A 22,569-nucleotide genomic window follows, 5' to 3' on the forward strand; every position below is an offset into this window, starting at 1 on the left:
TTTTCTCATTTATTACTTCTGCAAGTACAAAGAAAAACTAGAAAAAACACAATGAACAAAAATAGATTAAAATGAAATTTACAAACATAGTAAAATTAGCTAAAAATTCAAAAGGATGTTAATATAAGTCTGCAATTTGAAAATTTGTGTCAGTGCTAACATGCTGTTATTTAAATGGAGTTATTATGCAGTAATCAACACCAGTCTAGCGCAAATCATAAATTATAAATTGCAGTAATTTCTGCCTGATCTAAGATGTTTGCCATGTGCAAAGCCAGCTGAGTATTCTTTCTGGGAATATAAAAGTTCGTAACATTTAATTTAAAAAAAATGATAGCCACCTGAAATGAAAAACTTTCCTTTAAGATTGATTTCATGCTGTTATAAATCAGGTTCCAGTATTACTGGGCTTTATAACAGTGCTACCAAACATGACCGAAGTCATCAGCCCTGATTATTGTATTTCTGACAACGCAATAGAGAATGAACTGTCTATTCTGGTAACCAACACTGAAGTAATATATCATCAGTAGAACATCTTTTACCAATTTCCTCTGAATGTAGCACTGACTGTAAATTGATAATTTTCTTCCATTCCTATTGTTATATATTAATTATTCTCTTTAAATTCTGCATCTATTTAATCATATAGTCTTTGACTAGTTCGCTTTCTGAATCATACTGATCTGATTTTGTGTAATATGTTGTTCATAAATCCTGTCAGGCTCTAAGTGGCTTTTCTAATTCCTTCTGGACTCTGCTACTGATTTATAGATATTGCAACTGATGAGGTGATTCTGGCCATTCAGAAGAGAGAGCTTCAAAGGATTTCATCCTTGTCTTATTAATAATGAAGTCTTGCAGTCCATTCAAATTGTTATCCCTCTACTGATCAATTGCCTTTGCATATGAAAGTAAATATTTCATCTTGAGGTAAGAGGCAATGGACACTTTTCTATGTTTGTCTCACATTTTTAAGACACTCCTTTTACTGAATGATGCATTATTGGTTGTATTGTTCTACTTGTAGCAGACCTAAGGTATGTGTGCAAATTCAATCTCTTATCCCAGTTAAACAACTAGCCTGGTAACACAATTGGCCACCTGTCCACCTCCTTCTTTCCAGTGTTATACATTTTTGAACTTGAAATGTCCTAGGACATTTCTTAGACTGTACGACATCAGTTGCTCATCTCACCAGTGATATAGTGTCTTGTCTTCTGTTCTTACTGGGATCCCTTGGAACAAAAACTTGAGCCTTGGCAAGATGTTCATCCCAACCAGAACAGTTACAGCTTTTTCCATCTTTAAATATCTGCCATTCTATTTCCCCAAATCTGGGAATCATTGTCCATAAATAAATATTTTTTCACTTTTTGTGAAATAAATTCCCAGTAATGTTAAAGGTCATTGTTTCCCATTGGTACTGCTTTTTTATTTCAGATAAATTCTGTGTCGTGTGGACTCCTTGGGGTTCTCTGAGCTTGGTTCTTTTTTTGCAAACGTTTCATTACCCGGCTAGGTAACATCTTCAGTGCTAAAATGGGATGAGGTTTGCTCTCTATTTATCTGCTGTGGCCTGCCTTGCCAGTGCTGGTGGGGGTGGGGGTTGTGTTTTGCTCTTTGGTAGTTCATTGATCAGCATATGTTGACTGCTTGATTGTGTGCCTGGTGGTGACCTTTGCTTATCTTGGTGATGATTGCTGGAGATGATTGCTGGTGATTGAATGCTGGTGAGATGATCTTCTGGTCATTTGTCTCTTTTGAATAGTATGTAGATGCTGTTTATCTCTATGTGTCTGTTAATTGCTGCCTTGTCTGAAGACCAGGCTTCCAAGAATTCTCTTGCATATTTGGATTTGGCTTGGTCTAAAATGCTGACAGTTTCCCAGTTAAAACTGTGGTTGAGTTTGTCCACGTGTTGTACAATTAAGGAATTTTCCTTATGTCTTCTGACTGCTAGTTGGTGCTCATGGATGCGTTCTGCTAGTCTTCTGCCTGTTTGTCCTATGTAGTGTTTGTTACAGTCCTTACGCTGTATGTTGTAGATGACTCCTTTTTTCTTCTTGGGCAACTGGGTCTTTTGGTTTACTTAGGATATTTTGGAGTGATTTTGTTGGTTTGTGTGCTACAGAGATGCCATATGGTTGTAATAATCTGTTGGTGGTTTTTGGGACATTTCTAATGTATGGCAGTGTGATCCTTTTCATGCCTTGTGTGGGTTGTGTTGTAGTAGGTTGAGTGGTCAGGCACTTTTTGATAAAATTACGTGGGTATCCATTTTGTTGGAAGATGTTGTATGGGTGGTCTTTTTCCTTTTTCTCCTGTTCTGGGTTGCTGCAATGCATTTGTGCTCGCTTGAATAATGTTCTTACACAGCTCCTCTTGTGGGAGGCCGGGTTGTTGCTTTGGTAGTGGAGTACTTGATTGGTGTGGGTTGTCTTCCGATAAACTTGGGTTTCTAATTTCCTGTTGTTTCTTCTGCTGATGAGGATATCCAGGAAGGGTAGTGTGTTGTTGTTTTCTTCTTCTCTGGTGAATTTTATTCCTTTGAAGACGTTGTTAATGGTTTCATGTGTCTTCTCTAGTTGTTTCTTTTTTATTATAACAAATGTGTCATCTACATACCGGATCCATATTTTAGGCTGTATGTGTGGCAGTGCTATAGCTTCTAAGCGTTACATTACAATCTCTGCTATGAGTCCTGACAGTGGTGATCCCAAGGGTGTGCCTCTGATTTGTTGGTATATTTGTCCATCCAATTGAAAATAGGTGGTGAGGCAGACGTTAACGAGGTCCATGATTCTGTGTATTTTGATCTCAGTGTATTTGGTTAAGTCGGGTGTGTGGTGTAGTACCGCTGATATGGATTCTTTCGCTAGTTCTGTGTTTATGGACATGAAGAGTGCTGTGACATCAAATGACACCATAATTTCATCTTCATTCTGTGTCATTGTGTGCTCTTATTGGTACAAGAAATCAATTTGTTTAATAATTTTTCTGCACAAGTCTTCTGCACAGACTAAAATTATTTATTTTAGTCTTTCTGTCATTTGAAGATATGGATCCCTTATGTTTTAGGAGAAAGCATGGCCAATTTAACTTAAGGATTATGCCAAAATATGTTTAATGAAGAGACAATACACTTGGAAACCAGCTAAGCAGTCTAGACACTGGACTTTTTCTATTACTATTACTGTTACTGTTACTACAACCCAATCAATAACTTGTTGAAACAAACAAATATATAAGTATGTTTAACTATTGTAAAAACATCTATATTGCTTAAAAAATGAATTAAAATAAGTAAAAGCAAAAGAAATAGAAAATTTTAGGGCAGAAAAAATAGTAAAAGATAAAAGGAAACAAATGGCTCCAAAAGAAAAAAAAATCAGTAATAAGAGTACAAAGTACATAGCATGTCATGATTTCCCTACTTTTTCACTCTCAGAATCTAGATTTTATGTACATGGAAAACATTACAGTTCAGTTTCAAACAACCTATTAAGCCAAGACCATACAGACTTGCATAGTCCAAGGCTGAGAAAAGGGCTGTTATCAATGTCTTGTCTCTTATGAACATGGTATGGCACAGGTCTTGTAAGGCATAGGAGGGGTTGTAAACGCAAATGCAGGGGTTAGGTCCAGGTCATCTTTAGATGTCCCTGGGGGTGGCTGGAAGGTAAATCTCTGCAGGAGGCTTGTAAAGAAGAGGAAGAGCTCCATTTTGGCAAGGTTCTCACCAGCGCATACTCTCCGACCTGGAAGAAAGCATACATGGAAAAAAGCTGGGTTTATTGGTTTTTAAAACTATTTTACATAGCTTCCCATTGTCATATGGCCATGGAGAGATCAGTAAAAAGAAAAGTTATTTCAGAACATTCCTATGGAAACAAGCTAAAATGCAACAATAAAATAGAAATGGATTGTGTCAGAATCATCTTAATCTTAAAAGAAAGATGAACCTTCATAAGTACCCTTCTACACTGATGCCCTAAAAATAAAGCTGATTGAGCATCCCACTCTAGGTAGAGATGGTAACTACAACTACAGGAATACAGGTAGCTCAGGGTTGAGGTCAAGGTTATCAAAAAGTGCCTGACTACTCAATCCACTACAGCACAACCAACACAAGCTATGAAAAGGATAACACTACCATATATCAAAAACATCTCAGAAAAAACCAACAGACTATTACAACCACATGGCATCATCATAGCACACAAACTAACTAAAGTCCTCCAAAACATCTGAAGTAAACCAAAACACCCAATCGCCCAAGAAGAAAAAACAGGAGTCATCTACAACATACATTGTAAGGATGGTAACAACCACTATGTAGGATAGACAGGCAGAAGACTAGCAGAGTGCATCCATGAACACCATCTAGCAGTCAGAAGACACGATGAAATCTCCTTAATCTCACAACACATGGACAGACACAACCATAGTTTCAACAGGGAAATCGTGAGCATCCTGGACCAAACAAAATCCAAAAATGCTAGGGAATTCATGGAAGCCTGGCATTCAGACAAAGCAGCCATCAATAGACACATAGAGATAAACCACATTTACACACCATCCAAAAGAGACACATAAAAAGCTAAGAAGGAAACAAAAAGACCAGAACACATCGTTTCCAGCAGCCAACACCCAGAAAAGCAGGGATTTACACCAGACCAACAGTCAAGTGGAAAACAATACCCTAATCAGGGAACTACCAAGGAGAAAACCATTACCCCCACCAACATTGGCAGAAGAAGCTATTATATATAAACAGGAAGCAAACCCCGCACTCACTAGCACTGATGATGTTATCTAGTCAGTAATGAAATGTCTCTAAGCAAACCACCAAGTTCGGAGAGCACCAAGGACTCCACGATTCCGTAAAATATTGGTGGCCAGAATGATTCCCTGTCCATGAGCTGGAGGATTGATTCATCTCATTGGCATTGTAATTCTGTGGCAGTATCATGCAAACTTCCTAAATAAGTTCATTTAACTTTCTTCTATATGGCTTTATCACTTCCACTGGTACACTCAACTTTTCACAAACGCTTTATTTGTTAACAATACCTTAGCATTTATTAAATTGCCAAAAGCATTCTTCAATGGAACTTACATTCGTGAGTTGGCTACCATTTGGGTAGCTGATCTCAGTTCCATGCCGCACTCCTTAACACCAGCTAACACTACTGCACATACCGTTTCGTCCCTTCTTCTTCCATCATGATTCTTGTACCTTTTTCCTATGCTTTCCTGCCTTAATTTCTGGTGATAAGATCAGCATTGTATTGGAAGATACAGATCTTCAGTTTCTCTCTCGCTTTGCCAATATCAGATGTGGATTGTTTTCGCACACCATATTTTTCCCAGGTACCCCACAATCTACTTTGGCAATCAAGTCTTCCTTCTGCTCAGGACTCAGGCTAACTCTTCCTTTCCCCCTGAAAGCCTTAATATCCCTGGCAGAGGGACAAACGTTATATCAAACACCATTAAATGAAGAACATTCAACTGAAGTTTTATTGTTGTTGTTTCAAATGTTCCACGATCTCTTGTGAAGGTTTCTCTCCAAGGAATGTTTAAGGGTTGCCTATTTCGGGACACCTGGACACATGTACGGAGACCCTTACCTGCAGAGAAAGGCAGGAATGCATCTTTTTTCACAAATTTTCCTTCCGAATCAAGAAAATGCTCAGGGTAGAATTCATGAGGTTTCTCCCACTGAGTTTCATCATGGAGCACTGATGACAGCAATGGAACAATGTGTGTGCCCTAAAAAGTGGAAGGGAAAAACTGTATTAAAAAGAGTATATCTATTTAACACATTGCTATAGAAATTACTGATGGTATTGCAAAGGTATGATTTTTTAAAATAATGACAGGTAAAGACTAGACATGGAGAAATGCACATGTTCAAAAAAACTTGAAGGGAAAAACAGCAAAACAGTTTGATTATCAGCTGGGCCAGTGCTCAATAGCTCTTAAAACTGCATTTTACTGAACTAAAAAATTCTACCTGATACTGTACAAAAAAGACTTGATCTTGCATAATGAAGTGATTTTAGACTGATCACCTTGGGAATGAAGAAGCCTTTGAAAGTGATGTCCATGCTGGTTGCATGTGGCAAATTGGTTGGAATAATATCAGCAAACCGTTGAACTTCATGAATTACTGCATCGGTGTAAGGCATTCTTGCTCGGTGTTCTGTCCTTGGCTGGAGATCTCCAATCACCTCTGCAATTTCTTCTTGGACCTTCCCTGGGAGAAGAAATCAATATTAAGTATTGAAATGCCCAGAATTGTGAGCATTTTTGGAGAACTGGTACTAAAACATAAAGGAACTTGACGATACATTAGAAGGGCACAACAAATTCCTATATGAAAGAAGAAATAAAAAGCTGCAAAAATGTTACTGTTAGTGGCAATTTGTAAATATGGTAAGAGTTTTGTGTATTTGAACCTGCTTAAGTGCATTTAGAAATATTTCTTCTGCAACATTAGAAGAGAAGGCTATGAATCCAAGTACATTTGTAGTAGAGAACTAGTAATACTAATCTGTGATCTGTGTTTGCATTTTTTCTTTCCTTTCTTTTCCCTTTCTTTAATGAATGCTTTCATCCACAGGAGAGATGGACTAGGAATTGGCTATCAGTTTACATTTTCAAGCCCTAGAAAGAATGAAATGTTGAGTGGGGCACATAGAGATGAGTCAAGGCCTGATCATAGTTAGAATACATTATTGTAAACAGAAAATTCTCCTCAGTCCTGGTTCATATTAGGGTGTAATCTGCTATTTCTCTAAGAAATAGTAATGGGGGTAATGGAAGCATAATTTTCAGAAATGGCTGAAGAGTCTAAGTGTGTGAACCTTTAATATGGAAACATCTTACAACACTATCTCTTCAGCTTCACATTCCACAAGTTCCTTAAAATATAAACAGGAAAGGCAGTTTATGTAATAGTTTTTCCCCTTATAAGGATCTTTGGAAAATACCTTGAGAAACTATTGAGAAATTGTTAAGGCAACAACATGTGCCAAAATATACTCTGAGCCTGGGGTAAAGGGAAGAAATTCAGACTGGCTCTTGAGGTATACTTCCTGGGGTAAAGGAGGAAGGGAAAATGCAGTCACACTTGCAATATCCTGTTACTATAGTCTTTTTCAATACAATATATTTCTCATTTTCTTGTAGATTGCATTTCCTGATGTAGGCAAATGTAGGGCTGATTCCCACCTGACTGATTTTAAGATCTTCAAATGAGTAATGTACTATTAAAAGAACAGCAGAATAAAGGGAAAATACTTTGGGATTTCACTGAATTTGAAATTCTTACAACATAAGACTTGGAGTATCTGTTGGGCCTGATCTACAAATTGTTGCTGAAGTATGACTTAAAAACCAAACAAGTTAAAAGACACTCCCTGTGAGTGCTTTGGCAAGCTGATGTCTTACTGCCTTGCTGGCTAGTAAGACAGCTTTTCTGAGAGAAATTGCGGCTGGATGCTGGATCCGGGCTGGTGTAATCTCTCCAGATCAAAGGAGAGGTCATTGAGATCATCCAGGTGACTCTGGACAGTGGCTGCTCGTGAGTAGACTATGGAAACTGTCATTTCAGGGTGAGCTTATGAGTGGCGTGGCTGGGAGCTGGGGTTACATCAAGCTCACACTTGCAAAGCAGCCTTATGGACATTAAGCTCGACCGAGCCTTATGTCTTAATCACTTTTCTGGATTAATTTTTAATGTGTTGTGTTTTGGAGAGATTAAGACCCTTTGGGCCCGCTAGGTTTACTGTATTCATTGGGTGAGTCTCCACCTCCTTAAAAGATGATGGTGGAAATTTGATCTTAAGAGTTTTGAAGATATATGACTTTTTTTTTTTTTTTTTTACTATGCAGCAAGAGGGTGCTTAGTATATGGATTTTGGAAAGTTAATAATGGATTAAGGGGCCACAGAAGTTTCGAGTTATATTTTTGAATTTATTAGAAGGTATCTTCTCATGGGAAAATGGTGATTGCTTTTGTTTCTTTATGATAAGGAGACCTTGAAGGTTGGACATTACAAGTGTCAGATTCAGCCTAGCGCAGCAGCGCAGTGCCGTTCATCAATTTCACCACCTCAGGAGAAAGGTAATCAGGGCAAGTAAACGATGCAACCACAAGTTAACTACTGGCAGAGGGCGGGCAATTAAGAAGCGGCAACACTAGTGCAGCCGGCGCCCCAGGCGCCCCAGGCAACTCCGGCTTATGATACACCGGAAGCACAGCAATCAGCGGGCAATTCAAACCCAGATTAAAACAACCACCACAAGAAAAGCCCCAGGAACGCAAGGGCAGGAGAGGGAAAAGAAGCCGATCAGAACACAATAGAAACTGGCTGAATCTGCCATCAAGGCGAGGGGAAGGAAGATGGCCACGAACAGATGGGCTGCCCTGGGCAAGGGCAAGGGGTGGAACCGAGGGGTACTGCGGGTCAAGGGGGGGACCCTATAAGAAGACTAAAAGAAACCATGCCAAGCCAATCCTGGCTTTGTAACCGTTACGCATTGCACCTGAGTAAACTAACTTTTGTCCGAGCCTGTGTCTCACGGGGTTTTTGCTCAGCGCTGAGTGCAGCGATCCTTACATAAAGCCAGGATTCGCCTTGAGCTCTACCCAGAGTAACCCTACCGAGGAGCGCTCATGTTCTTTCATTTGCCGACAACCTACCGGACCTGGTCAACCTCACACAGCGATGGCAAGCAACAGCGAGGAGGCGAGTTCACGAGGTGGCGAGTAATCCAGACCCAAGACCCTGGTGGTGGAAGAGATGGTCTGAGAGGAAAGGAGGAGAGAGGGCCCCACACCCACACCTCAGGACACAAGGTGGTCCGTCAGTGTAGAATTGGGACCTGGGGGCCCGTCGGGATGCGGACGCATGAAGTGTTGAGGCTCAGGATCCTGGAACCGGGAGCTGGAGGACCGGATATCCCAGATGAAAGGCAATTTCCAACGGCAGTTGGCAGCCATGCTGGGGATGCTGCAGGCACTGCTTTGCGGACCTGGAGCTCCAGCTGGGGAGGTCCCAGGAGTCAGCGGAGGAGTGGGAGGCAGCGCAGAGTCCATGCCCAGGCTAGCAGCGATGGCTAGACCCACGGGAGCTGCAGCAGATGACCAACGGGTGACAGAGGCACTCAGGTTCAGGAACCTCAAGAGCCAATTCTCGGGGGATCCCGAGCAACTGCCCTATTTCCTCACATAGGTGAGGAACTTCATGGACCGCTGTGGGCACTTGGATATCTTTTTTCTTCTGGATATACAAAAGAGCTTTGCCAAGGCATGGAAGACTTTTTCAGAAGTGACAAACAAAAGGATAAACTTTATCTACTGTAAGTGTGAAAGAAATCTGTTAAAGTTCTGAAGGATTTTTGTCTGAATGCTCAGATGATCAGGAAATGACCTCTAGGACTTTTTTTGAAGGAGTTGAAGAATAATTTTAAAAATTCAGGGAAGGTTTATGAGGTTGGCTTGTTTGATCAGGGCTAAAAGAGGAAATTAATTATATCTGACTGCCCTTACTGGACTTTTGCAGACAAAGAATGATGTAACATTTGGATTTTGTTTTTGTTTTTGTTGTCGTTCATTACTTAAGAGATGAATTATGGGGAGAAGAGAGTTATGCTTGTTTTATTTAGAGATGGTGATAAGCTATTAAAATTGTCTTTACTTGCTGGGATGAAGGAGGAAGCTACTTTTTCATTTTCATTTTTTCTTTTTCCCTCTTTTTTACTTTTCTACACTCTCCCCCCCTTTTTGTGTATGTTTGTATGTGTGTGTGTGTGTGTGTTTTGTTTGTATTTTTTGTAGTTTGTATTGGTTTTTATTGTTTTCATTTATAATTCTTAATAAAATTATTTGAAAAAAAAAGAAACCAAACAAGTTAAAGACTGTATGATTAAATGGATGCAGAATTTAGATATGCAACAATGGAAATTTCAGTAGAAAAAGAACATAAAATTTACACCGAATATGATACTCAGAGGAACCTGGTATATGATGTTTTATTACAGGAGTTTCATCATACTCCAATTTTGATAGCTAACATGAACATTTGCTGCAAATTGTTCAAAATGTAATGATCAAACAGATCATTCTTCCATATTTGGTATCAATGCTCTAAAGCACAACAGTTCTGTTAACTGGTTTATATTAGAATAAAACATATTTTAAAAGTTGAATTTCTTTTTCAAACTGTGATATTTTTATTAAATGTTGCTAAGCCATACATTCCCATAAAGATTTCTGAATTAGTTCTGTATATGTTAAGTGCTACAAAATATTTTATGTTTCTTATTTGAAAAGACGCTTGATCCCCTTTCTAGAAGCATCACTATTTAAGTTGTAGGAACCTGTGTTGATCCCCAAAATAGTTTTGTATCTTAAAGGTAAATCTGACAATGTATTTAACTCAGTTTGGAAACCATTTCTAGATTACAATTTTATATCTGGGTATTTACCAGATCCAAATTTGGGTTTCCCTTTACATAAAATCTTAACATTTTAGATCTATAAGATTTCCTAAATTTTTATCTTTTATACAATAGTTATTACTGTCCCTGATATTTCTACTGTTTTTAGAACTTAATATAGATTAACAGGTTTTTTTTAAAATACACAGTGATTTACAATTAATGAATGAAATATGGAAAAACTTTATGTTCTCTGATGCTAGTAAATTTCCTGTTTAGTCACCTGTAATTTTTTTTATCCATTCTTTTTGTTCACTTAAACTTTCTTTAAAAATGTCAACAGAGAGAGAGAGGGAGAGAGAAGGGCAACTTGTTCTTGCTTCCTATCTTCCCCTCATTCAAATAATATTATCAGCTGCCAAATCCTTCTTTCTTTCAGTTACTTTTATAAGACATTAAAATGAAACATACTCTGAATTTCTGGGCACTTCATCATTAGGAGTATGGCCCAGCGCAGTGTGGTCGCAGTCGTTTCTGTACCAGCAACAAATAAGTCATCCACAACAGCTTCAAGGTTTTCATAGTGGAAATATCCCTCAGTCGTCGTCTTCTTCTCCTGAAGTGATCAAGAAAAAGCACTAGCAACGAAGCTCAGTGTATTGATGTGAGGTAAATTCCAGAAGGCTGAGAGGCCACTTCCTTGAATGGACAATATTTTGCCCTCCAGACCTGGGGAGATTGTCTACCTTTTACAAAATGACAAAGTGCTATTGAAGTTGTACTGCCAAAAGGAATTGAGAGACATTGCATTTCAGGCATTTTGCTGGAATGAAAAAAAGTTGAAACTCTAGAAAAGTCATATATTTAAAGGCAGAAAATATTCACATAGTGCACTGAAAGGTTGACCCTAAGGATCCCCAAATGGCAACTTCCGTGGAGCCACCCCTCAGAACAGGCTCTATATTGATGATATTTTTAATGGGGAAAAAACAGTTTGGCTGTAGCTTTAGTGCTGCAGATTCTGAAACAAAGTAATGAAGAGGGAATGAAACTGCTAAAAAATTATTCTCTTCTACATTCCTAAAGCAAGGGTCTTACCAACCTGTATGTAGTTTATATGGAGGCATCTTTTTAAAACATGTAAAAAGGTCGTCAGAACTTCCAGGCATGCATAAAATAATCCATTACCTCTTTTTGCTGAACAAGAAATGAATCAATAAAACTTCTCTGGTCATTTTCATCAAGATCTTTGAGATGCTCTATAAAGATGGCTTGTAGGAAATCATGAAGTTCTTTTCTATACTTCACTCTTCTCTTATAAGAACCCAAAAGGGACCCCAATCTGGGAAATAAGTGATATATCTGAAAGAAGAATAGAAGAAAAATATATTAAGAAAGGTAAATATTTTGAATACATTTCTCAGGTGGACATCCAAAAAATACATGTGGTCCATATGTCTACAAAAAATAAACAGCAATAGTAAGCAAAAACACCTGATTGAGGGAGCTGTGGATAGTCAATATTTCTAATTCACTAAGGCCCAAATACTATGGACTAAAATCCACACAATTATTGGGAAAGGGAGCGCTCATTTTCCAACATACTATTAAATGACCTCCTCCTGCTCACATCCTGTTGATTCCCAAACAAGCAATGAGAATGATCAATATAAGAAATGTAAATTCTAGTCAAGAGAGCTATTTAGTATGTTTAGAGTTGTGCAGTATAAAGAAAAAAAAAAATGGAAAAAGTATTTTCAATGAAGGCTCTCACCTCTCTAATTTGAGTGCATTCACAAGCCTGTAGGGAGAAGGGAGAGGAAGTTTTGAAGCATGCATGATGAAGTTAAAGCATGCATGACGAAGCTAAAAAATGGTTTGCGTACTTGCATGAGATGTTTGCATGTAACTATGTTAGGGGGGAATTTGAATCCTGATATCATCATGTTCATGTCATCATTTGGATGAAATCTTGCTGCAGATGCCTACGACAAGTAACATGCTTTGCAATAATGGATGATGATGATGATGATGATGATGATGAGTGGGCAATCTACAGTTAGATTCACAATCCAAGACTGGTGGAAACTTAATAATTCAAGTCCTAACCAAGGACCTAAGAATTATTTAGGTAGCGCCTAAGAATATAGGCAGTTCTAAGCAGGGTCCTTTTTGCAAAATTAGGGTGTTCAGGACTGATAAATTCAATATTTACAGATATTGAAGAAGTCCTTTAGGTATTGCTCCAAGGGCTCCAGTCATGACTGGTATAACAATGGATTTCTTTTTCCATAGATGTTCAAATTCGATCTGCAACTCCCAATATTTCCTAATTTTTTCCAATTGTTTTTTCCTCAATCCTAGCATCACCCAGTACAGTAACACCAATGAACCAGACTTTCTTTTTTTCCATAGCTGTTATATCAGGCATGCTATGAACAAGATACCTGTCTGTTTGGATCTTAAAGCTGCATAAGATCTTAACCCGCTCAATGTAATTGTATGATCACTTTGAGAAAATGGAGATCAAACGTAGCGGCTACTAATTTTCTTCAGAGTTTATCGTGGGGTAGAGAGTCAAAAACCACCTTTAGATCTATGAAGGCAACATGGACAGTTCCATCTGGCAGATTATAACATTTTCCTGCTGAAAGCTACAAAATTATGCACTCTTTCATCAGACCGTAGTATTCAGGCACCATGGTATTAGAGCACAGCCAATCAAAAAGGTTATAATATAAAAATCTGACATATCCTATCGTTTGCCAATTACTAAAAGAAAACTAATTGGCTGATAACTAGCAGGCTCCCACCTATTTCCTTTTTATATGTTGGGAAAGCAATGAAGTTAAGCCTTCTTTAAGTATACAGACAGAGTTATTTATGGCAGTGAAAAGAGGGGCTAATGACACACAGTGTGCTGCCTATATTCCATGAATTTTTTCTTCAAATGAAAAATGAGATTACCAATATATCCAAGGTTCCTGAAAGTTGCATATTTTCATTGATTAACTTCAGTAGCCGTAGAAATGTGGCGTCTTCATAGTCATACCGTTTGCCAAATAGAATGGAAACAATTATATTGGAAACCGCAGTTGTCATAATGGTTGTGATCTCAAATGGTTTCCCTGGTTAATGAAAAATGAATTAAAACAGGACTGTGAAAAAGTGCCAGATTAAATCTACTCTTCATGACATTTAGACTCAAAGTCAGATTACATAAAAGGAGCATTTATCATAAACGTTTATAGCCAGTACTGATGAAATTGGAAATATTTAGGTTAAGAAATAGGAAAAAGTACTCGAATGATAACTGATTGCTGCAGAGGCACAGTTGTAATATCTAAACCTAAATCAGTAATTATTTTGTTGCAAATGGGAAGTCCTTGGGAATAAAATCCTTGGCAAAGGCATTTGGATGCCTCCTCATTAAACGATTGCAGTTTTAAACAGCAGCTGGCTACTCAGCTTCAAAACCAGTTCAGTTTGGTTTGGACTAGATTTCTTATGGCATACATGAGCATATTGACTAAAGCAGAATGAAATAGGAGTGTTATTCTAATGATTTGGGATGCTTATGAAATACAAGTAAATCTAGTTTACACCAAATCGTCCCCTTCTATCCTTACCAACCATCCTTCTTTCCACTACAGTCATACATCATTTCATGTACTCTCTTTTGCTTTTTTTAAATCTCTCACCTCTTTCTTTTTGAGGATTCCATCACTTCCATTCAAGCTTGGCTTTATCATGTGCAATGAAGTAGAAGGTAAGATTTGATCCATGATAGCAGCAAATATGAACGAGACTTGAGTGTACGTAGTAATCTGAGTCTTCTGTACCAAGACTAACAAATCAACCAGTTGCCTTAGAATCCTTTCGAAACCAGAACCAACTAATTTAATTTCAAGATGCCAAAATAATTTTCTGGGTCCAGTTAGGATAGAGCCCAGAGGTAGCATTTTATTTCATTTGAAAATTCTACAGATTGATTGATTGGTTTGTTTATACACTTATTTATTTATTTATATTTAGGTGTTTATCCTGACACCAAACCAACTCATCATATAATACACACTATAGACCCAGTATAAAACACAGACACACACACACACACACAAACACATACACATCCAAGATGGGATCTGGTCACTCAGTACAAAAACATAGGCAAAAAGACATCCAACAAGAGGCTCCGTCCACTTTAATCCAAGGTCTGAGAGAACAAACAATGATGTCTTCAAGGCATTATGGAACACCAGCAGGGTGGAACCTGCATGGATTTCAAGGAAGATCTTGTTCCAGAGGACAGGAGCCACCACAAAGAAGGCTCACCTCCTGGGTCCTGATGGATGGCACTGTTCCACTGAAGGAACCTGGAGCTAACTAGCTCTGCCAGCACAAACTGGCTAGGCAGAAACTGTGGGAGACAGGCAGTCCTTCAAATAACCATGCCCTATAACTTGTATTTCAGGTCATTGCACTTAAATATGTTCCTAACAGAAATGGAAACAAATTTTCATAGATGAACTTTACACAGATTTAATATCTGTGGTACAATTCAGCATCTTCCTCTATATTTTTTACATTATATTTTCAGAAATATGACAAACCTGTTTGTTGATTTATTTAGAGAAACCCTCTCCAAGTGAGAATCTGTCAGTACATAGCATGTACCTGAATAAATTAAATTAAATTAATTGAGACATAAGTGGACATCAGCAGGTAAGTTTATTGTACATTACTGATATGAAGAGAGTGTGAAGAAAACTGATTTATGCCTCATTTTCCATGAGTTGACAACTGATTGCTGAATGCACTGAGTGGTTCATGATGAGTTGAAAACATGCATGAGAATACATGGAATGTGCAGCAAAAGGTTCAACACTGAGCAGGGAGTGTCACATTCGCTGGATATAAGAGAATGCTTCTGCCCACTTGGGTATATGGAAATTCATACATCAGAAGAAGCAGAAAAATTAGATGAATGGAGTGGGAAATGAAAGAAATACACTGAGGCAGTTTGGTCATACAGAAAGAATGAAAGAGGATCAAATCACTGAACTAATTTATTAAGAAAAGTGAATGGATCGAGAGGAAATGAAAGACCAAGTACATTGTGGTTGGATGGAATAAATGAGATCCTCAGGAAGAAGGAGATGAGGCAATTAAGGGACAAAAGACAATATAGGAAGCTCTGTGTGGACCTGGCAATAGAAAGTATGGTTTGCAAGGCTAGGAGGCTAGGAAGGTATGGGGAGGTAGGCTGAACAGTGTTTGTGTAAACGAGACCTTGCTTTTTTTCTTCTTTTTTTAATGCTCTCAGGCCTTTCTTTACTGCAACTGGCTTACCAAAAAGCAAATAGCATGATGAGTTTGTAGGGTGTAGGAATGCTCCCGAAATGGAACCTCATTTGCCAATAAAGAAGCTTTAATTTTCTAGATTAATTTTATTTCACAGGGAATCTCTTTTTTCTTATTCCTCACCTTAGTGAATGGATGGTAAGTTTTATCCATATCCTTTCTGGATTGGAAAATGCAGAGAACCATAATTCCAGCGGTTAGAGCTCTGTGTCCCTCTTTGCTGCTGTCCCATAGTCATACAGATTTTTGCAGCCCAGATACTGGTGCTAGGCATATAACAAGTCTTATAAACTGAAATGATTTAGGGACCAATATTTTGGAAAATATGGAATTCTTTCTCCTGCTATACTGACTGCCAAGGAGGTGTGATGCTGAATAAGTGCACCAACTCCAGTTTGATCCTTTTGACTGTGTTAAACGGATGATAATAGGGAATCCAATATTGACAATTGGAAGGTAATACTTTTGTTGGTGAATTTGGTAGGATATGAAGTATGTACTCTACATCACTTAATAAATTTAGATTATGTCTTTTTGTTCTTTGAGAAACTGCAAAATGATTACCATTGACCCAAACAGGGAGGAGCAATATCTCTAATGTACAACACATTTTCATGTTTAGGTACTGGGTGGCTGCCCTAACACTCCTCTCTTTATTTTACCAAAAATTAAGCCTAGAACTATTATTAAAAAGAGAGTGTTAGAGTACACTAAATTATTCAAGAGAGCAGAATTAGAAATTGTTTCCAGTATGAACACTACCAGAAGGATTTTGACATCTATTAAGTCAGGCTTCTCTATTATTATTATTATTATTATTATTATTATTATTATTATTATTATTATATTATAATTACTAAATTATTAATTAAAATGTATTTAGCATACATTAGACAACTAAGCATATTTATAAGGAAAAAATGGATTTAAGAATTGTTGGAGAGAAGGTACTCCAAAAGCACTCCTTGTTCATTTGATATAATCTGATGATGTTATTTCGCATTCTACGTTCGTCCTGGAAGATGCTCCAGTAGAGCCTTAGGAGGAAATGCCAACCCACCTGCGTAAGTCTTAATTGTCTTCATTAAGACCGTGCACTCTTCAATGATTTTGTCTTCAATGGTCCTCCTGCCCATTCCGTAGTCCCGTAATGTGGATAATGTGAACCGTCGCATCACTTTCCAGTTCTCACCACAAGAAAAAATAATACCTGAAGAATAATACCTGAAGTTATTTCCAGGATTGTTAGGGTATCAGAAATGAAGGGTGCAGAAAGCAGTATGTGATCTTTACACCAAAAGATTGATTCATCTCTTTCCAGAAGCACTGGAAATGCAATGTACACGCTTTCCTCTGAAGGTATGCTTTAAAAAAATATATATGCTGCCTATAGGAGTCAGTGTTACAATCCAGTGTGTACAATACCCAGGTGCCTCTTGCCAGGAGTGAAGGCTGGAGATGAACCAAGTGGGGCTTTGGGAGAAAAACACACATACACAGACACACTTCCTTCCATAGACAACGGACCAGCCAATTCCAACACTCAGGAGTAGGCCTTGCAAATTCTCAGTTCTCTAGCTTGAGGCTAATATTTTCATTGTATCTTTTTAATGGATTCTGTGGCAGTGCATGTCTGTGTTGCACACATTGTACGTATGTAATGGAGAAATGCTCCTTGGGGAATGGACAAAAATGCAAATCAGGGAACAGAGACTGGCAAAATTATGTATCTGAGTAGACATTTATAGAAAAATGCATATAAAACACCAAGACTCTCTACATCCCACATCTGCAAAAGAAACAGAACCAAATCTGTTAGGTGTGTGTCTATGTGTATGACTCAAGCTGTTATTACAATGCTGTCTTATCTTTTTATTCTCTAGTGCCACCTAGAGTGTTGGCATGCAGGGATATAGTCAAATAAGAAAAAAATTATCTGCATCTCTCTCCAGATTGGATTTCCACACGTTTCCTAGTTCTCTTACTACCTATGAAAATGTCTCCATGGCACTGATCACACCTCTGCAAGGAATGCCAGCTATGATCCAGAGTGAAATAACTCACCAAACCCTTTCATTAGATCCTCAAACATGGGGAAGGAGGGCCTGTCTCCGAATGCATCCGCCCAGTTCACCAGCGCCTCTTTGACCGTCTCATAGCCAATCAGCACCACCGATTCCTGGAATCCCAGTTTGATGCGGAAAATGGGACCATATTCTTTTGACAACTGGAATTCAGCAGATGAAAAACAAAAGACCCTTTTGATCAATAATTAGACTCACATATGCAGAAGTTTGTTTAAAAAATGATGTCTCACAATTCCAGGTGGAGGCCAGGTTATTTTCCTTGACTGAGACATTATGATGCTGTTATTTTTATTAGTGCATTTAATTTCCGTGTTATATATATTTAACACAAAAAGAACCCTTATGGAATAAAATGATCCTTGATCACCATGCCAAACAGATAAATGTTTCTCATAAATTCTAAGGGGATCAACTGTGCAGGACTGTCTGAGTATGAAGCCTGCATAACAGATATATTCCAGCATTTTTCAAAGCTGCCTTGGAGCCTTTAAGACTGGACATAGTGGAATTTTCACTGAAAGAGAAACTGAGCCTCTGCCACGTTGTTGAAGGGATCACATAGAAACTTTCCAATTGTGCCCCTAGGAGTTTTTGAAGGTGATTATGTGAATTTCGTAAAGAAAGAACTTAAAATATACGCTCATTTATATTTCCCCAAAAGCTCATGGGGCTTTTTAACCATCTCTTCCAGTTTGAGTAAATTATTAGAAAAATTTAAACAGACTAACAAAAATGCTTTTCTTGGAATAATCCTACCAGAGAATTTAAATGAATTCAAGCACCTGGTACATAAATTTCCATAGATACTTTAGAATCAACAGGGAGCACATATGACTTAATTCAGTGTTAGCAAACTTTTGTGCTATATCAATAAATTATGGCAAAGAACACTCGGGCTTGTTAATCATCAGGCTTTACCTCAATCATTGTTCTGTAAGGCCTCTTCATATCCATCAGGTGCAGATTTCCCAAAATGGGTATGGTCCTGGGTCTTGGGGGAAGATTTGGGGAGCTGTCGTTTATGGAACTGCCCTTCTTCAAAAGGAACATAATTGCAAGAATGAACAGTAATAATATTAAAATTGCTCCAGTCCAATCCATTTCCTTGTAGTAAACAGTTTTCAGTAGTAATTCTGCAAACCGAAGTAACAACAGCCTCTCTTTCAAAGCATTGCTTGAGGCATAGGCCAGCTACTCTTTCTACTGAATCATCAAACCTTCAACCTTGCCCTTGTTTTGTCTCTCCACCCCAGGAAGTTGATCTGAGCTTATCTGTGATACACATACATGTGGGATGTATGAAAACTTTGCAAACCTGTTTCACAGCATTTGTATTGCACAACAATCCAGCTTTTAAGACAGATGTATATAAGCTATTATAATTATGTAATACAGAATGAGTTGTGAAATCCTCATGAAATCCTTTAGGAATCAATATTTTATTATTCAGTTAAGGAATGATGAAATATTGATTCTCTATGTTCTCCTTCTTTTATGAATATTTCCATCCAGAGAACAGATGAGCTAATGATTGGCTATCAGCTTATAGTTTCGACCCACAGAAAGAATGAACTGTAAAGTGGAGCACACAGAGATGTGTCAAAGTCTGATCATGATTGAAATACATTATTCTTAACAGAAAGTCACTTTCCTCTTGCCTCATAATTGGGTGTGAAGGGCAACTCACCCACCCCCTGGTTTTGTTATTAATTAGCTAAGAAAAGAACAACAAGAAAAGGGGACATAATTGCAAGAATAAATAGTAATAATATTAAAATTGGTCCAATCCAATCCATTTCCTTTCAAAAAGCAGTTTTCAGTAGCAATTGCAATGACATCTATAAACTGAAATGAAACAAATATGAATTTCAAAGCATTCCACAAGACACATCCCAGCTACAATTTTTACTGAATCATCACCCTGACTTACCTAACCTCCAAACTTTGCCCTAGTTTTCTGTTTCTTCCCCATGAATTTGATCTATACTTTCCTGTGATACATGTCTATGTGGGGTCTACAAAACCTTTGCAAACAGTTTCAACTCATTTTAACTGTACAGTGTTCCAATCTTTTAGACAGATGTTAATAATCTGTTATAATTGCTTTTACTGAATACACAGTAGATTGTGAAATCCTCATGCTTGAAATAATATTTAATAGAGCCTTCAAGGGTAAATGTTTCACTATTTAGAACAACAAAGACATGCCTTCCTGAATAATTACTCAATCAATCTTTTTATAAAGTGTTAAAGAATTTTCCTTGACTCTGTGGTCATCTGAATAGGGAGCAGGGAATATTTTTCATATTCTGTATGATCTCTTAGTTTGGACAAACAGGTTTCTGTGAAGTATTTCCTCTTTGCTTCTGCCACTGTGGTCTTGGAAGGTTATGTAAGCTTATCAGTATGTGGAAGAGATGTTGTAGATCAGAAAACACATTTCTATTGGTAACTGCCTTGGCATTTGCCCAGGGGTGGCAGCAAAGTGGTGGTGATGCATTGTGGACATCATAAATGGCTGCAAATTGATTCTTGTAGTTTCCTCCACCTTGCAGGCTGAGGAAATATGTTGGCTTGTGACTATTGCTGTTCCTTTGTTCACTGATTGACCCCATCAGCTGTCTACCTTACCTCTTTGTTCCAGCAAGCTCCAGAAAATATTCTGAGTGGGATCTATCAAGAGGGTTGGTTTTCTCCCCATTATGATTGCTTTGGGTTCCCAAGTTCTCCAAGAGCCATCGAATCCAATAGATTCGATCTGGTTATGTGCCATCGAGCTGACGTTGACTCTTAGCAACCACATAGGATGATCTCTCCCCAACCTGCAGCAGTGAACAGCAGCCAGAATTGATTTCTGCCCATTTACGTCTTTCCAGATAAAAGAAAGACTAAGAGATTGCCCACCTACACCCTGGACTGCCCCTCCTCATGAGAAGACCACGGGATCTTCTCATGAGTAGAGAGGCAAATGGTCAGGGAAGAAACTGTACACTCCCACACACAAGTGCAGTGTTTTAAAGGATGCTAAGTTTGACCAAACCATCACTTTCTTAATCACTTTTGGATACAATCAATGTACAGTTGAAAAGAGGTCTTTGAAAACAGTGGGACAGGGGGGGCTGATGTCTCAGTAGTACGATGCAGGTGAGCGGACCTCCGCGAAGCCTCGTCGATTTTCAGCCGCCTGGAGGCCCCCCGGGGTCCAAAGTTACCCTGTAGGGGTAACGAAATCAAGGAAGGGCTCTCCGTCGATCCCAAGGGGGGTGGCAGCCCCCTTGTTGGATCCGGAGAAAGTCTTCCAAACTGGCGTTGAAGAGAACGACCATCTTGGCTGCTCCAAGGCTATGGCAGCTCAGACAGAGGAGTTTTAAGATTGTGGTGGGAAACAGTGTGAACAGACTGGGTTAAGATATCTAACCTCTAACCAGGAAGAATTCCCCTAGACCATTCTGAGAGAAAGTGAGACTCTGAAAGAAGAGGGGTGGGATTCTCCCCGCCCCCAAAGAAAAGCGGCAAGCGGAAGGTTGAGCCTTGATAGATTTACACGAAAGGAGTAGAGAAAAGAGGGAAGCTGAACTTTATGGAAAGGCGAGGGACCTCCTAAGAATTATTACTCTTTGAAACATAGATAACGTTTATCTCTGAATAGATAAAGTTGAAGAAACTTGCTCTACTCAGTTTTTCTCTTCTATATTGTGGAACTTGTTACATTTTTTATTTTACCTTTACTTCCGGACTCAAAAGGATAGAAAACAGATGGAGAGAGACACCTACTGGCCAAAGACGGCAAATAAAGAAAAGAGATTTTGACTTTTTAAGGCAACAGATACTGATAACAGACTTTGTAAGATAAACAATAGTTGTGCTCAGAGAAAGAACATTTTCTCTTTTAGTTTGTTTCCTTCCTTCTAAGGGACAAATAGAATAAGCATCTCTATTAAGGACTTATATACTTTCTAAAGAACTGATTGATTGGACTAACGTAATGGACTATAAGTTATACAGACTACACATTTAGTAGTGTAGAGAGATATGTATTTCTGATCTGGCTTTATTCTGATCTATAATAGTTAGGGGGCAAGAGAAAATTTTGAGGGTCTGGTGGGCAGAATCTTTGGTTGTTAAGATTGGTGGATTGTTATTCACCTGATTTGTATAAAAATAAGGGAATAGTGATTAGACTCTAGGATGAGCGTCCCAAACTTGACGAAAATAGGAAGGAAGGCGGCATCCAATCCATCATCTACTGCCTCAAGTCCATCTAATCAAAGATCGATAGAAACTATGCTGCAACAAGGAAAACCAGACCCGGTTTCAAAAGATATGTATTTGCTACTCCAATCCATGCAAGAGACTATGATCCAAAATCATAAAGAAATGAGAAAAGATATGGAGGAAATGAGAAATGACATGAAAAAGGACATGGGGGAGATGAAAGAAGATACACAGAAAATAAAGGTGAAACTAGAGGACTTTCAACAAATGATAGAAAAAAATGAGCAAAGAATTCAGAAAATGAAGGAGAAGACTAAACAGTTTGACAAGAAAGTTGATGAAACAACATATAGGCTAACCCAAGCAAATAAGGAGCTGGAAAGAACAGTGATAATGTTAGAAACAGAAAAAGTAGCCTTCTATCTAAGATTTCAGAACATAATTGAGG

The 22,569-nt window shown here is 38.3% G+C and overlaps 1 protein-coding gene across 1 annotated transcript; it reads right to left on the reverse strand.

Moving 5' to 3' along the window:
* On the reverse strand, positions 1 to 19,124 carry LOC148216971 (cytochrome P450 2K1-like). Its single transcript, XM_088133859.1, has 9 exons — positions 18,825 to 19,124; positions 17,884 to 18,046; positions 16,880 to 17,029; positions 13,423 to 13,583; positions 11,644 to 11,817; positions 10,927 to 11,071; positions 6,081 to 6,265; positions 5,637 to 5,778; positions 1 to 3,761 (listed from the first exon to the last, which is right to left on the reverse strand). The coding sequence occupies exons 1-9, from the start codon at positions 19,005 to 19,007 to the stop codon at positions 3,574 to 3,576; spliced, it is 1,491 nt and encodes a 496-aa protein (XP_087989985.1). The 5' UTR covers positions 19,008 to 19,124; the 3' UTR covers positions 1 to 3,573.
* Positions 19,125 to 22,569: the final 3,445 nt, after the last annotated feature.

The sequence above is a fragment of the Python bivittatus genome, unplaced genomic scaffold (assembly GCF_059951505.1).
Source record: "Python bivittatus isolate LINGU-HERP-01145 unplaced genomic scaffold, Pbiv_v1 ctg000020_np1212, whole genome shotgun sequence".
NCBI lineage: Eukaryota > Metazoa > Chordata > Lepidosauria > Squamata > Pythonidae > Python > Python bivittatus.

Coding starts and splice junctions, on each gene's coding strand:
- LOC148216971 (XM_088133859.1), bottom strand. CDS start 19,007: ATGGATTGGACTGGAGCAATTTTAATATTATTACTGTTCATTCTTGCA. Junction 18,047..18,824: donor CTTACAGAACAATGATTGAG/GTAAAGCCTGAT, acceptor GCTGAATTCCAG/TTGTCAAAAGAATATGGTCC. Junction 3,762..5,636: donor ATTCCTGCCTTTCTCTGCAG/GTAAGGGTCTCC, acceptor GCTTTCTTCCAG/GTCGGAGAGTATGCGCTGGT.